Source organism: Telmatherina bonti (genome assembly GCF_933228915.1).
Source record: "Telmatherina bonti genome assembly, chromosome: 3".
NCBI classification, from domain to species: Eukaryota; Metazoa; Chordata; class Actinopteri; order Atheriniformes; family Telmatherinidae; genus Telmatherina; species Telmatherina bonti.
The window spans coordinates 13500275-13515178 of NC_136621.1; the positions used below are offsets into that span (position 1 = coordinate 13500275).

General features: G+C 39.5%; 1 protein-coding gene across 2 annotated transcripts in view; it reads left to right on the forward strand.

The window, feature by feature from the left end:
* rptor (regulatory associated protein of MTOR, complex 1) overlaps positions 1–14904 on the forward strand; it is a 235132-nt gene that overhangs the window by 174580 nt on the left and 45648 nt on the right. For both annotated transcript variants that reach the window (XM_079265219.1, XM_079265220.1), the window contains exons 22-25: positions 1752–1870; positions 7584–7687; positions 10172–10349; positions 10441–10551. In XM_079265219.1, coding sequence (XP_079121345.1) covers positions 1752–1870; positions 7584–7687; positions 10172–10349; positions 10441–10551 — 512 coding nt within the window. The remainder of the gene's footprint in view (positions 1–1751; positions 1871–7583; positions 7688–10171; positions 10350–10440; positions 10552–14904) is intronic.

Sequence of the window (14904 nt, forward strand, 5' to 3'; positions counted from 1 at the left end):
ACCAACTGATTGTTGCCATGAATGCTCTGCATCAGTGCCTCCACTTTGACTTATCTGGGTTGACGTTTATATTTCCTCACATCAAGGACTGAACCTCACGTCTGCTGTGTCGGTGCTTCTGAGGCATTCTCTCATATAAAGAGCATCACAGATGTGATTTACAGCTTTGCACAGCTTACACGTCCCAGTGGAATAAATGTAAAATGTGCTTCTCTCCTTTCTAACATCATGACGCTTTTTTTTTTTTTTTTAACGTTTCACCATTTAAAGCCTGAAAAACAGCTCCATTGGGAATGCAATAAAAAGAGTAACACGGTGGTTGATTTAGTCTGTGTGTAACATCTTTATAACTGTTCGTTAATTTCACTCCACGCAAATGGCACAAGTGTCCCATCAGGACGAGGCACCGCTGCAGGCACTTTCCCTCTCATCTTCTGTCTTGTGAACTGTGTAGAGGTGGTGCAGTGGTCATTTATTTGCACCTGTAATGTTGAGCTGCAGTTTAATAGAAGAGGAACCGATTTTTACGTTTACCATCCTGCAGCAGCTAGCATGCTGGCTAACACCTCCCGTCACATTAAAAGTCTCTCCTGCACTTTCCATCTCTTCTACTTCACCTTCTTTATGGTGTCCCTTCTCCTCTTTGTGGTCCCTTTGAGCATTCTTTGTCTTTTCTTTAATTCAAAGGACACTTGAAATCTCCTCGTCCTTTCCTCCATCAACACACCCTCTGGCTGCCCCTCCATCAGATTCCTTCTTGTCTCCCTGAGCTCTCTCCTTCCTCTTTCAATCAGCCCTCGCTGGTCTTTGCTCTTTGAAGCATGGGACTATTTAACCTCCCCTCGAGTGCTCTCTGGAGAGGAGTCTCAGAAATAAATGGGTCCAAACTTGAGTTTTTCACTATTCTTCTGGGGATCAAACAGGGTTTTTTCTGCTAAAGAGCTCCTGGGAAAATGGAAACTGTGAGGAGACGTTGTGTTAGACTGTATGAACAGTTGGAAACAGAGACGTGGAGATGATCCGAGAACCAGGAGTGTGAACTTACTGAAATGGAAAGGAGAGAACAAACTTAAGCGGATAAAGAGAAACAAAAGAAATGTCAGGAGACTTTACTGACCTGAGGTCAGAAGGCAGATCTGCAGGAAATGGCTGAGAAATGATCATGAAGGCAGAAACTTTAGCAGAACTTTGCATTAGTGACATTTAGCAGATGTGAAAAAGCCAGCTGTTTTTAAACCACATGTGTCTGCGTGTGTTAATAGAGGGGATCAGTGAACACATTAAGTCTTTTTTTTTCACATAAAGGTGGAGTATGTAAGATTTTCAATATTTTATGGAACATGTTTAAAAAAAAACAAAAAAAAAAACTATCTAATTATGATTGTAGTTATTTTTTAGTTAATATTTTTTTTAAAATATTGAAAATCTTACATACTCCACCTTTAAACTGAAGTCATAAACAAAATGAAAGAGGGAAATCAAAGTTAACTGAAAAAACATGTTATATAAGAAAAAGAAACACAAAGTGCTTTTAAGAAAACACTCAACTCAACTTTATTTATAAAGCTCTTTAAAACAACCAGAGTTGAAACAAAGTGCTGTACACAATCTGCCAAAATAAAAACAGAATAAAACAGTTCAAATGCAAATAAATAACACAGTAAAACAACAGGTCATACAACACACAGCAATTTACTGTCGACAGTTCAGGATATTTGGTGGATTGTGACTCATTGTGTTTGTTTTTCTAGGCGTGTCCTTCAACAGCGTGTACACACAGATGTGGAGGGTGCTGCTCCATCTGGCCGCCGACCCCTTCCCCGAAGTATCTGATCTGGCCATGAAAGTCCTCAACAGCATCGCATACAAGGTTTGTTATGTTTGAATCTTTGAAGTCGCTGAAACATTTTTTTAAATATTTTCTTTTATCCGTATAGTTTATTTCCTTTTATTTCGCCTCATGCTGAGCATCGTCGCAGCGTGTCAGTGTGTGTGATACAGTAGCTACAAACACATCAGACAAGTGTTGTTAAATAAGATGGATTAAAAACAACTAAAAACAGGAACAAAACCTCAACTTTTTTGGTTTTTTCTAGTGTGCTTAGAATGACTTTAATATTCCTGAATAGGATCCCAGTAGACAGCAGATGGGGGGGGGGGGACTCTGTTTGACATGTAAGAGGGTAAATTTGTCTGAAGATGGATTTGTAAAAGAAGTTGTACCAATGTGCACGTGTGGATAATGATGAGGAATTAACCAGAGAGTATGAACTGCAGTGATGAATGAGGCATTTGCATCTGTAATAAATCTTCCTCTTACCTGTTAGATAGTGTCCAAAATGTATAGAGAGTCGGCCGAGGCGTCCATTTACACAATGTCGCCTTAGTGCAACAAGCTCTGCTCCTACAGAGAAAACCTCATTTTACTGTGAACGATGCTCAGTGTGAAGTGAAGGCTGTAAATCAGATGTTATTTATCTTATCCGACCCGTGATCCCCTCAGCGGTGACTTCGGCTGTAACTCACAAACAGTCAGACTGAAATCTTGTGGAACACATGATGGACACTTATTGGAGAAAAAGTTCATTTCTCCCAGTTTGAGCTCTGGTTAGGTTGTTAGGAGCGTGCCACGTGGAGAATTAAAGATCTGAAGCTGATTTTTATTGCTGTGCACATTATGAGTCATTCTGGAAATGAGCGTCTCTAATTTCCTGGAGTAGAATTATAACAGTGTGTGTTTTGGTTCACCACATGGTTAAACGGCTAAAAAGATCACTTTTCGGTGCACACACACTCCTTCCTCCCACTGGCAGTTCCTTCCTCCAAAAGGCCATTACTTTAGTGTAAATGCGTTTAAGGTCCTACGAGTCCCCGAGGTTTGGTGCAGCAGAGAAGAGAAGAGGCTGATGTGACTTTAGGAGCTGTAATAACCACTGTAGTCCCTCCTCACCACATTTATACTTTGGCTTCTGCTGCGAAGACACAGCTGTCCCCTCAGTTGCGTTTTTTACAGTACAGTTTTTCTCTTTGTATTTTCTGAGATGATTCTGAGTGGAAAAGATTCACTGATAAAAATGAAGACTCGCTTTGCGAAATCTCCCCACGTTCCCGCCTGTTTAAATCCATTACCAGCAAGCACATCGATAGATGACCTCTGCACTCCTATTAAGTATTTTATTTTATAATTCAGCCTGTGCATTGAGGGGTCTGGAAGCTACTCCAGCACGATGTGAACACATTTTAAAGAATCATTGTCTTGCCGTTAGTTTTAATAGAAAGTGGAGAAAGATGCGATAGATTTCCCAGATGACTCATTATTTGCTTCTGAACATGCTGGTGGAACTTGTTGTAATTGATTAGAAATGTGAATTAGCTTCAGCTATCCTGAGACATACTCTGCTTTGTTTAGACTGACGTCTCCTTTGACTCCATACTTGTCTTTACTTTCCGACTCTTCAATCGATGACAGACGTTTCAAGTAGCTTCACTTGTTCTGTTTTCATTCGAAGCTGTAAATTCAGATCCATACTTGATTTTAACGCATCATGGCAGGATTTTACTCTGATTTGTCTTGTTTGGTTTTTCTCGACTGATTCGTCTTAGCTGACTTGTGACTTGATTTGAAACTTGACTTGATGCTGAACGGTCTGGACTCGGACTTGCCATCATCAAGACCGCCTGCGTTTCCTGCTATCTATTAATCTCATAATCAACCTTCATCACTGTGCAGCCTGGATAAAAGCATCCATGACATCTAAGTCTAGATCAGGGGTGGCCAGCTCCGCTCCTCCAGAGCCGTAGTCCTGCATGTGTTGGGAGTTTCCCTGCTGCAACACACCTGATGCACATCAGACTTGTTTAGAAGACTTGTGCAGAGCTGGATGTCAAACTCTGCAAAAGTCGTCTAATTACCAATTGATTTGAGTCAACGGCGGTTTGAACTCTGCATCAGCCAACTATAAAAAATAAAAAGTTTATTTTTGTTGCCAGACATCGTTACAAAACTACCCCAGGTACTTCACTGCTTTTCCATACATTAGCTATGAACATATTTAAAGAGAAGAAGCATTGACCAAAGCGCTGGACACCAAGATAAATAATAACATGATAATAGAAAGAGAGAAAAAAAAGCAGAATAATGAGACGACACTACAAGAAAGAAATAAGCACAAAGTAAACAAAAACAAATGTCTACATGTAGATATTGGACAGTTTTAAAAGAGCTTTTAATGTGAAATACTGTGAGCAGATCTCGGATTTAACACCAAATGCTGCCAAGTTGAAATATATTTAACTGGAAATGACAAATTACAGGTCAGTTATTTGTCCCGGCGGGGTTATTTTATGACGTATCGTGCATCCTTTCGCCACCCACTTGACGTGCACGGTGTCATTTATGAGCTGCAGACTGAACAACGTGCAGCTGTAAAATAGGAATAAAGTGACACTTAGAAGGAAAAACGATGATGTGACAGCAGTTAGATGGTGTGGAGATCATCACTGGATACAAGAAAAGAGAAAGAAAACAAATAAAAATGCTACAAAAAGATCTGCTTAGCTCAATTTTACATCAGAACTACACAAGTTTCTGACCTTAAAACTCACTTTCTGACCTGTTTTGATGCAACAGCGATGTTTATTACAACACATATTACCGTGCAGCTGTCTGAGGCACCTCAAGGTGCGATACTACACCACGTCACATACCTTTAACGCTCTGAACGCACACTACGATCCAGCTAACAAACACTGGATTAAAGGAGGAAACAAGGAGAAAGTTACAGAGCAAGAGATGAGAAAAGCTTCTGCACCTGCAGTGGATGCTAAACTCCACATCTGGCATTGTTCAAAGTTAAAAGTACCAAGATTAAAGAAGGCACAAACCCAATTCATGACTTTAAAACAAGCACTAAAATTAATGATATAATAGTTTTTTTCTTCCTGTTAAAAGGGAGTTTTTTCCTTCCCGCTGTCGCCTCGTGCACACTCAGGATGGGGGATTGGATCCAAGTCATGATTCGATGCAATCAGTTGGTTTCTATTATAGGATATGTATGAATTGGCTTGAAATGATGTGTATTTAATGTCCCCTGTGACAGCACTGTTGTAAAGTGTCGTGATACAAATAAAGCTGAATTGAATTGAATAATTATCTTCAACACAACAACCAAACAACAATGGCAACAAACCACCACAATCTTCATGTAAACTGGGAACTTCAGAGCAGCACTGTGTGGCTGTCCATACTTAAAACTGTGTTCCTGACTCATTTTAATGGCATTTCAGCATCGCAAGTTGCACTTTTCTCTTCTTCCTTCCATCCTGGAGCACTTTAAAAAGTTCAGAAGAGGTGCTTTACGTGGAATAAAGTTCGAGAGTTAATGTGAGAATGAACAGAACAGCTCAGGCTATATCTGTTATTATCTGCACACAAAACATGTAAAAGAAATGAGAGTCTGGGCACCTCCATGTTTCCTCTGTTTTTTAAATGAGTCATCATAAAAAAAATAAAAAAAACAGGTTTCTTTGCTGCAAAGAGCTGAGCGGGGACAGCTTCATCAAAGAACATTCATCCACGTTCACCCGCGTTAACATCGGCCTACTGGCGAGTTCATCTCTTTTAATTAGGATTCTGAAAGTCAGATGTTATTGATTTGTTACTAAGTGAACAAGGCCAGCAGCTAATTAAAATTTACCAACTTCTCAGATGATCGAGGCGCTGAATGCCTTTTAGCCGCATCATCATAATGCGAGCTGAGCTGGAAGTCGGGGAGATTGTTTTGTTTGGCTTGTTTTTTAATCCACTTATTCTGCTTTTTATTCAGCCTTTAACCATGCACAGACGTCCAGCTCGTCAAAGAGCAGAAGAAATGAACCTCCTAGTGAGCTTTAATTAACCTAAAAACCACTGAACAAGGTCCTTTCATGTTTCAAAGGACTTGGTAAGATCTGTATTCTCCCACACATTGCTTTTTCTGCTGTTTGTTCACATGGCGAAGGAATGAGCCACAAGAGAAGGAAATGCAACCTTTTCACTTCTCAGTTTTATGCGTCAGGAGATAATAAAACAAGATATGTCTGTTTCCTGCAAGTATCATGAAGTTGCTGCTGAAGGTAGATCAACCAGCTGCTGTGTTTAGTTAAATAAGTCATGGCACAGTGTAATATGTCGTGTGTTTCTCATGTTTTACATCGTTTGAAGTGACCCAGATGATTTTCTGTGTCCTGATACATAAAACCTGCCTGTCAGGTTGGAGCAGAGCAGCCATTAGCCCCATTTACCACCGACGTTGAAGTTTACATATAACATTTTGTGCTAAGCTTGTCAGCCTCCAGTGTTTGTGCAATCTTTGTTTATCCCACGTTGCAGCCCATCAAACGCTGATTAATAATCCATGAGCATGTTGCAGAACTGGGTCATTTTAACTGATGGGATTTCCACTTAAAATACCTCTTATTCTGGTTAGAAGTGTTGAGTTTTCCTCTTTTCCCCGTGGGAAAATACTCCATCAGTACTTACTGTTGTTTTATGTCTGTTTTGTTGCTGTTTTTAGGTCACTGTGTTAAATGTCAAGTTTTCACAGACACTGCATGCTACCTTCTCCCTCCTCACAATGAAACACAACTTTGAGCTTTTTGTCTGCAACTTTGGTTTTTTCCCCCTTGTCGCACTTTTAAAAGATATTTTATCCTGAAGTAAAAAAAAGGGTATCTTTCATAAGTGGCCTAAAACTGTAATCTAATCTCTTTACTCTTTTATGTGTGTATATACGGTGCGTGGAGTAAAATATGAATAAATATATATATATATATATATATATATATATATATATATATATATATATATATACATATATATACATATACATATATATATATATATATATATATATATATATATATATATATATACATACATATATATGTATATGTATATATATGTGTATATGTATATATATGTGTATATGTATATATATATATATATATATATATACATATATATACATATACACATATATATACATATACATGCAGCACTCACGTCCTCATCTTAGAACATATGTCCTTTCCCTCCACAATGTCATAGATAACTTATATGTACCATTTCTGCCTTCCTCTCTGCCTTTTAGACACAAACAAAAGAAACTCCTTACAATCCTCTAATAAGCATAGAAATCAAATCAGAGACGATCTCAGCCAGTGAAATGTGTTTGCGTGTGTTAACAAGATTTACGCTGCACAGTTTTCTCTCTACCTGGCTTCAGTAAACAACAAGCTTGCTATTCATCAGTGTTGCTTTTCTCTCTTGTCTTTATTAAGTTTACCCCCCTTTCCTGCAGCCACTAGAGAACTCACAATAAAGAGCTTATATTACCTGCTCCAGTTAATGAGATAAAGTTCCAGAAATTCAGGCAAACTTTGCAAAGGGCTGCATTTTTTTTTTTCTGCAGCTCCGTGAAGGAAGCAGCAGCACATTTTGGGTCTCTTTTTTTATCCTGGTGTTTCAAAAGAAAACTCACTTCTGCTTTCTAATCTGCTTTAAAGGAAAAAGAAAACGTTGAAGTAACTCTCTGTCTCTGCAGGCGACGATGAACGCCCGACCTCAGAGGATCCTGGACTCAGGATCGCTCACTCAGTCTGCTCCAGCCAGCCCCACCAGCAAGGGCACGCATATCCACCAGGCAGGGTGAGGAAGCGTTTCTCTCACACACACACACACACACACACACACACATGAATGTGAACATACACATGCATGCTGCTGACTCAGCTTTTCGGAAACGGCTGAATGTGATGAAAGACAAGACATGGAAGAAGTCCTATCAGCAGTACTTTTATCTGCATATTTGATTCATTTCATCAGAAAGGATAAAAATAAAATAAAGTGGAGTTAGAGATGCCAAGTTTTCAGCTAAAAGTTGAATTTCTCTCTTTACCAACGTCCAGTGAGACACCAAGACAGTGAGACGAAGCTGGACTCAGAGTGTGTTTTATCACGCCTCTGCATGTGCTGCATGAGCTCAGTATTTTACACCCGTATCTTACACTCCTTCGCTTGGCAGATGAAGCAGAACAATTGTAGCTTCTTTTCTTCTTTCTGGTTTTGACGCACACGTTTCATTTTCTCACAGGCCGGTCTGGCCGAACCTGCAGTCTGCTAATGTTCATGTTGATCTTTCTGCTTACCAAACGGTTGCAACGGTGCACACATTATCTGAGCGTAACGATGACTGAAATATGCTTGAAAGATGTTAAAATTCTTGGTATGATAAAAGAAAGAAGTAAAATCCTTTGTATATTGTTATTAGTAAAACATATTACATTTCTCACCACAACAGCTTTTTAGGAATCATCTTGTGTTGCAAGAATCCAACTTTCTGTCCTATATTTTATCTTTGGCATAAATTCAACTAATGAAATGGAAATAAATGTAACAGACTGACAGTAATAAATTTAAATGGATTTTTTGTGTGTAGCCACAACGCTTGTTATTTTTGTTAAGCTTTGTGGGAGTTGTTTAAACAAATTCATAAGATTTTTTTGTTTTAATAGTGAAGTTTTGTCAGTGATATTTCTCACTATTGCAGACTATAGTTTTTGTAGGATTTGGTTCACCGCTAAACAAAGCATCTCGATGCCCAAAATAGGCTTGTCTCACTAAAATAATGCCAAATTTTGATTTTTAAGAAAATAAATTTTAATAATATCTTTGTTAAAAAGACATTAAAGCAACAGATTTATCACTTTGCAGTAACGTGTTCATTTTGACAGAACTGGTTTTTCATGCTGGTGTTGGGTTCTGTGGTGCCGGAACACTTTCATTATTACCAAATACTCCTACACGCACATTGTATCGGATAAATACCCGATACTCAGGCTGGATATCTATTTGAATTTCAAGAATCAATTAGATTCCAATTCTGAAAATTTAGAATTGATTATCACATTTGGATCTGATTTGTTCTGATCTAATATGGTTTTAGGTCAGAATTATTAAAAGGTGTTTTTTTTTTTTTAAATTTTGTTTAAATGCATGTCTGTGTTTTTATATGCAACATATTAATCATAGTATTATATTGACATTCAACAACAAATTAATGAAGTATTGGAAGTTAAAGATGGCTCTAAGGAGCAGTCCCCTTCCCAGGAATGAGTGGAATGACTTCTTCAGCGAGATGTTTGCGAGACACGAAAACATTGTGCTGTTCTGCTACTTTCATTCAGCGCTGCCAGTATTCGGTGCATATCCTTGCAAATGAAGCCTGCAGTCGTCTCAGGTGTTTTAAGAGATTTCACCGGGAAAAAGATTCTCTAAAAAGTTTATCTTTGGACTCACGGATCGATCTTTCGGAATTAATATGAAAATCAATTCAGAATTGATAAATCGATCTTTCAACACACCTCTACCAGACACTCGTATCAGTGCAGCCATAATTTTGTACATATCTAAACAATGATGCGTTAATAACGCATTTATATGGATAACTAACGCTTTTCATTATGATGTGTATGTATGTTCATTTCCCTCCATAATGTTCAGGTTTGTAGTTATATTTGTAATGTTCATGTCTCTTAAAGCTGGTGCAGGTAATGTTGGGGAGCTAGCAAGATGTGAAAGTGGCACCCTGTCTTGGCTCCTCCCCCTCAGGTTTTGCTCCTTGCATGATCCAAGGCTTTTTTATTCGCAGCTTTTTCCACCGACGATTTTCTCTTTCTCGGCTGTTTAGCGGGAGGAGACGAATAAACCGAGCCGGGTTGGGGAAATCCTTCCTGCATTTTCTCAGCCATGTTTAACTTCAGAGTTTCTTCTTCACTACTTTGTATTTTCATCCTAACACGCTATTCATATACAGGGTGGGGTTATCAGGTATGCACTGCTGGAGGGGGAGGAGGGGAGCCGGGAGAAGAAGCTTACAAAATATAAGAAATAAACAACTTTAATTCGGCCCGAACGTTTTGATTGGTCCGAGTTTTAACAGATTTACAGTAAACTGAGGGGGTCTAACTATATTTCTGATTGTTCAGGATTACAAAATGTATAAACTACTGTCAGGACGAGGAACCACTTCACCCAGAGTGAAAAAAAATGTCTCTGAGCAGGATTACCTACCTCTGCTTGAAGAAAGGCTTCTCTTCTATTTCTCTACATTAATTTCTTTTCTTCCTCCAGTGGCTCTCCACCCATGCCCAGCGCCAGCAGCTCTAGCCTGACCAACGACGTCCCCAAACCCCCTGCCAGAGAGCCGCCCGCCACACGACCCCCTTACACCCCGACGCTGGGAGGACAGGCACCGCACTCGCACCAGTTCCCTCGCACCCGCAAGATGTTTGACAAGGGACCGGAGCAGGTAAAGGAACAAATGTTTCCTGCATCTTTCACTGAAATATATGAAAAACTCCCATTTTTTGACTGTAAGTTTTTATTGTGTGCACGATCAGGCAGCTGAAGACGGCGACGAGCCGGGTGGCCACAGGAATTACATCAGTCTGTCTCTGCAGACCGGACTCTGTGATTGGAGCGCCAAGTACTTCGCCCAGCCAGTCATGAAGGTGGGTGTCCCCATCTCTTCCTCTTCTTACTGCCCCTGCTTCCTCACTTCACTTTCCTTCCTCTGACACCAGGAGTTAATCCAAATAAGCAGCATTTAATTTATTTTCTGATTTACCCGGAAGCCGCAGGACACACAGCAGCATGTCAGTTGTTTCTCATAAAGTTTCAGGTTGGTTTAAAGGTTTAATTAGGGGCGAAAAAAGTGCGTTTTCGTTCTGGGAATGAGTTCATCAGACATTCTGCAGCTGGTTGAATAAGCTGCCATGAACTCTGTTTCTCAAACTTATCTTAAATAGTGATCAGCTTATATTGAAAGTAACAAGAAAGAGACTTTTCCAAATAACAGTGCTGTGCAAGTTTCATCATGTAGCCTCATTTTGAGTGAAACTGTGGATAAACAGGTGTGATTTTACCAAACCCACGGATGAATAGTGTCAAAATGTAGCCCAGTTAGCAGCGAGGATGCTGACCAGGGAGCCTGCTGGTGTTGTAAAGAGCAACAGAAAATAAACACATTGTTAAAAGCCACACTTGTTTCAGTCTTTTAGAGTTTAACTTCCACTTCCTGACAATCGCTTTCTGTTTCCAACTTTATTGCTTAATTATCCCAGAAGTTAAGACACTAAATGGAGCAAACTGGGCCGGCAGGCCCCGTGCTGGTGGACACCCATCTGGTTGGGATCAGATTAGCAAACTTTCAGACATTTATTGAGGAAAAAGGGTTTAAAGAAATCCCCCCAAGATTCATATTAAGGCCATTAAATGTTTATTTAAAACATAACAAACTTCTCATTGTACACTTTTGGGAGCGGCGTTATTTTTAGGAGATTAACGGCTGCAGTGGGACTTTAAAAGCTGCAGCAAAAAAAACTTTTACATTTTAGCTTCTTAGACTCTAAAGTGGCTACAATTTGGGCAAATCCAGTCCCGAAGGGAGCCGGTTCCAGCAGAGGAGAGCTGAGCCGCTTAAAGCCTTTTCCCCTGGTCTGGTTTTCACTCTGGGAACCATTAACTGACCAGTCCCTGCAGAGCTCTGACATATTTTGGGCTGTCTTTTTTACTGTCCATAAAATTGTTCCCGTCCACATTACTGACAGACTCGCAGGTAATGAGAAGATTAAATTTGTTTTATTGTTCAACTGGAGATGAGCTGCAAACATACGACCTGAATGGTTCGCTCCGTTACATGAACAAACATGTTACATGTAGAGTTAATGAATTATTAAATATTCTGTGATTGGATGGACTCACGCTGCCTCCTACTTGGGTCTCTGTCTTTCAGATTCGCCTTCATGTCCACACACGGGCAGTAGCTGACATCTTTAGTGTCTTCAGACCACTCAGACATGAAGCGCTGCTTACCTGTTGTCAGAACATCACCTTCCATTTGGCACAGCCGATCCCTGAAATCCAGGCTGGTGCTTCTTTACAGGAAACAAGTAAAAACTTATTTCCTGTTCGTTTAACTTCTAGCCTCTTAGATTAGAGGAGTCGGACACACGACAACTCTCCGGCATCACTCTGATTTACTCTGTAAAGACAAACTTAGTGAACCTATTCCACTGAACTCCTTTTCTGCCCTTCTTCACAGTTATGCAAATGTATGCGTGACTTATGCAGAAATTATTGAAATCTCCCATTGAGGTTAAGTTAAACGTTTTTTATACGGTTTATAAAGACAAAAGGATTCAAAATAGGCTAAATAGGCTTGGAGGATTAAACATGAGACACATGTAGACTTGTGAAATATTAAGATGGATTGTGTGATACAGAAACAGCGGCCTTGGTCCAGCCTGTTTGTCACAAAACTCTTATTTTCTGCTGTTTTTTAAAGTTATAAATCTGGGTTTAACTACAGTCCCAGAGGGAGGTTGTTTCCTGCTTCAACACACCTGATACAAGTGAAGCCGATCTTCTCGGCCCGTTCAGCTGATTACAAGCTGGGAAACGGCTAAAACCTGCAGCACCGGGACCCTCGAGGACCAGAGTTTTAAATGGTCTGGTTTCACCTCACAAGAAAGAACTCTCATCTCACAGACCAGTTAGATCTTTTAGGTCCTCTAATGGCATGTTATTAGATTTTCTAAGATTCAATAAAGCAAGGAAAAATGCTGAGTCGAGTCAGACCTCAGAAATGTTTCTGCTCGCTCCTTTTTAACTCTCCATATAGATCAAGTTTGTCACCTTGATGTTATCCACTGCTTCATATCAGATTTTAATTGCATTTTATTTTACGATTTTGTCTTTTTTATTAAGTTATTGATTTCATCAAGCTGTGTTTTTCTAGTTTTGCTCCGGAGCTCTTGGTGTTTTACTGTCCAGCACTTTGGACCAGCTCCTGTTGTCTTAACTGTGATTTATTAGTTAAATTTACATCGTTATGGTAACGACCTCCGTGGGGTCTAGGGGTAAAAAGGGGTGGTAACACAAAATGAAAAAGGAAACTAAAGTAAAAGTTCCTCAATGAATTTATTTATAGGATGATAAAAAAGAAAACAATCCAGGTTTAACTCAACTATTTCTGTGAAATAAGATAAAACAATATATACTAAGATAAACAAAGAATATTAAACCAAAAACGCAGTTTGTACTGGATACAAATCCCACTTTGAGACAAAACACAAAGAAAACCAAAACTAAAGTTAGTAAATCTACAGAAAAAAAAGACAGACAGAAAAATTTGTAACCCTGCAGCCAGACAACAAAAAGGCTTGATAAATCTACAGGCTTGGTAAAACTACAGCCCAACCACATAACAAAAGGCTCTGTAGTCTACAGACAGTCAGTCCTTTCACAAACTGAGTAGTGGAAACTGTGTCTCCGTCAGACAGGCTGCCCCGACTGATGGCGCTGATTGTCCTTAAATAGGAGTGGTGGAGGTTGTGGCCAATGGAATAAAACTCCAGGTCGGTAGTCCACCAATCCGGAGGCACGATGGTAGAGGAGGACCGGGATGGGCGGCCAATCATCCAAGTGTGCTGGAATCTTCCCATTTGGATACCAGCCCACAGAGCAGGAGGCTCGGGGTCATAACAGCTACAAAATGTTTATAATCACAATGTTTTCAAACATTTATTGGTTTCTGTAGGAAAGCTCAAATTTCTGTGAGGACTCTACTTAAACTAAATCTGTCCCCTGAAGAGCACCCCTAAATCAGCAGGCGGGATGTCAGGACTGTCATCAGACACAGTATTACTCCCTCCCTCCACGTTACAAATAACTATTATACAGGACAACAGGACAAGGAGAAATAAAAGTCTAAAGGTGCCCAACCAGCTGCTGTCAGTGTGATAGCTGCCATTAGGACTGGATTTTTCTGGCTGTTAGATTCCCTGCTCATTAAGGAAAAGCAGGGTAGTAACATTAAGACCAGAACTAACCGGTTAAAGTGATTTATTCATTATGGATACTAAGGCTGTGATGATTTGCTTTTGTTCTGATTCATTTCCATCCCAATTTTTGGGGGGCCGATTCGATTTAAATCGCAATTCTCACAATTCTTCAATATTGCTGATTTTTGTCGACTACAAATCAAAATGTACAAAACTTTTTTTTTGCTCGTCATCTTTTCTGAATTTCAATTAGGAAAAAACAGCACAGACCATCATTCTACTGCTGTAATGCCCAAGAAGACAAGTAAAAAGATCAATAAAAATAACAAAAATTTAACAATGGATTCTTTTGTTTATTTGGAAAAAGAAATCGATTTTTTTAACAATCGATTTTACGATTGTGAAGCAAAAATCCCAATATTCCATTCTTTGTTTCGATTTTCCAACCCCTGTTAAAAATAAAACAGCATCTTAAAACAGAAGTCAAGAGGAGTAAACAAAATAAACCAAATTCCAGAATGCAGAGCAACCCGGTGCTGCTGCTCCAGTATCTGTACGTCGCTAGGACACAAATATCTGGAGCAAACTAAAAGTTTTCTGAAGCATTACTTTCTTCAAAAGCCAAATCACAGCAGCAAAGACGAGAGCAAAGTCCTGAACTGGCGAGCTGATCTGAGAGCAGTGGCTTGTTAAAACGAGACGCCGCCACCATCGAGGAGGCTACATCCGTGTAACATCAGTACAAAATTATTGTGTACATTAAAACTGATTCCTTTTACAAAGTAACAGCTTGTTTGTCATTACAGAGAAAACGTGAAGCTGGACATATTGGTACATGTCCGCCTTTCCAGCTGCGCTGTATGTTGCTTGGCAACCATCTTAAACTTCGTAGGCGATTTATGAAAGCTCATATTGACAACATAATATGAAATTTATTGTCTGTTGTTTATTTTGGGAAACGGTAGATTAATTAGGGCCAGACTACTTAATCATCAGCTTTCAGGACCAAATCTGATGTTT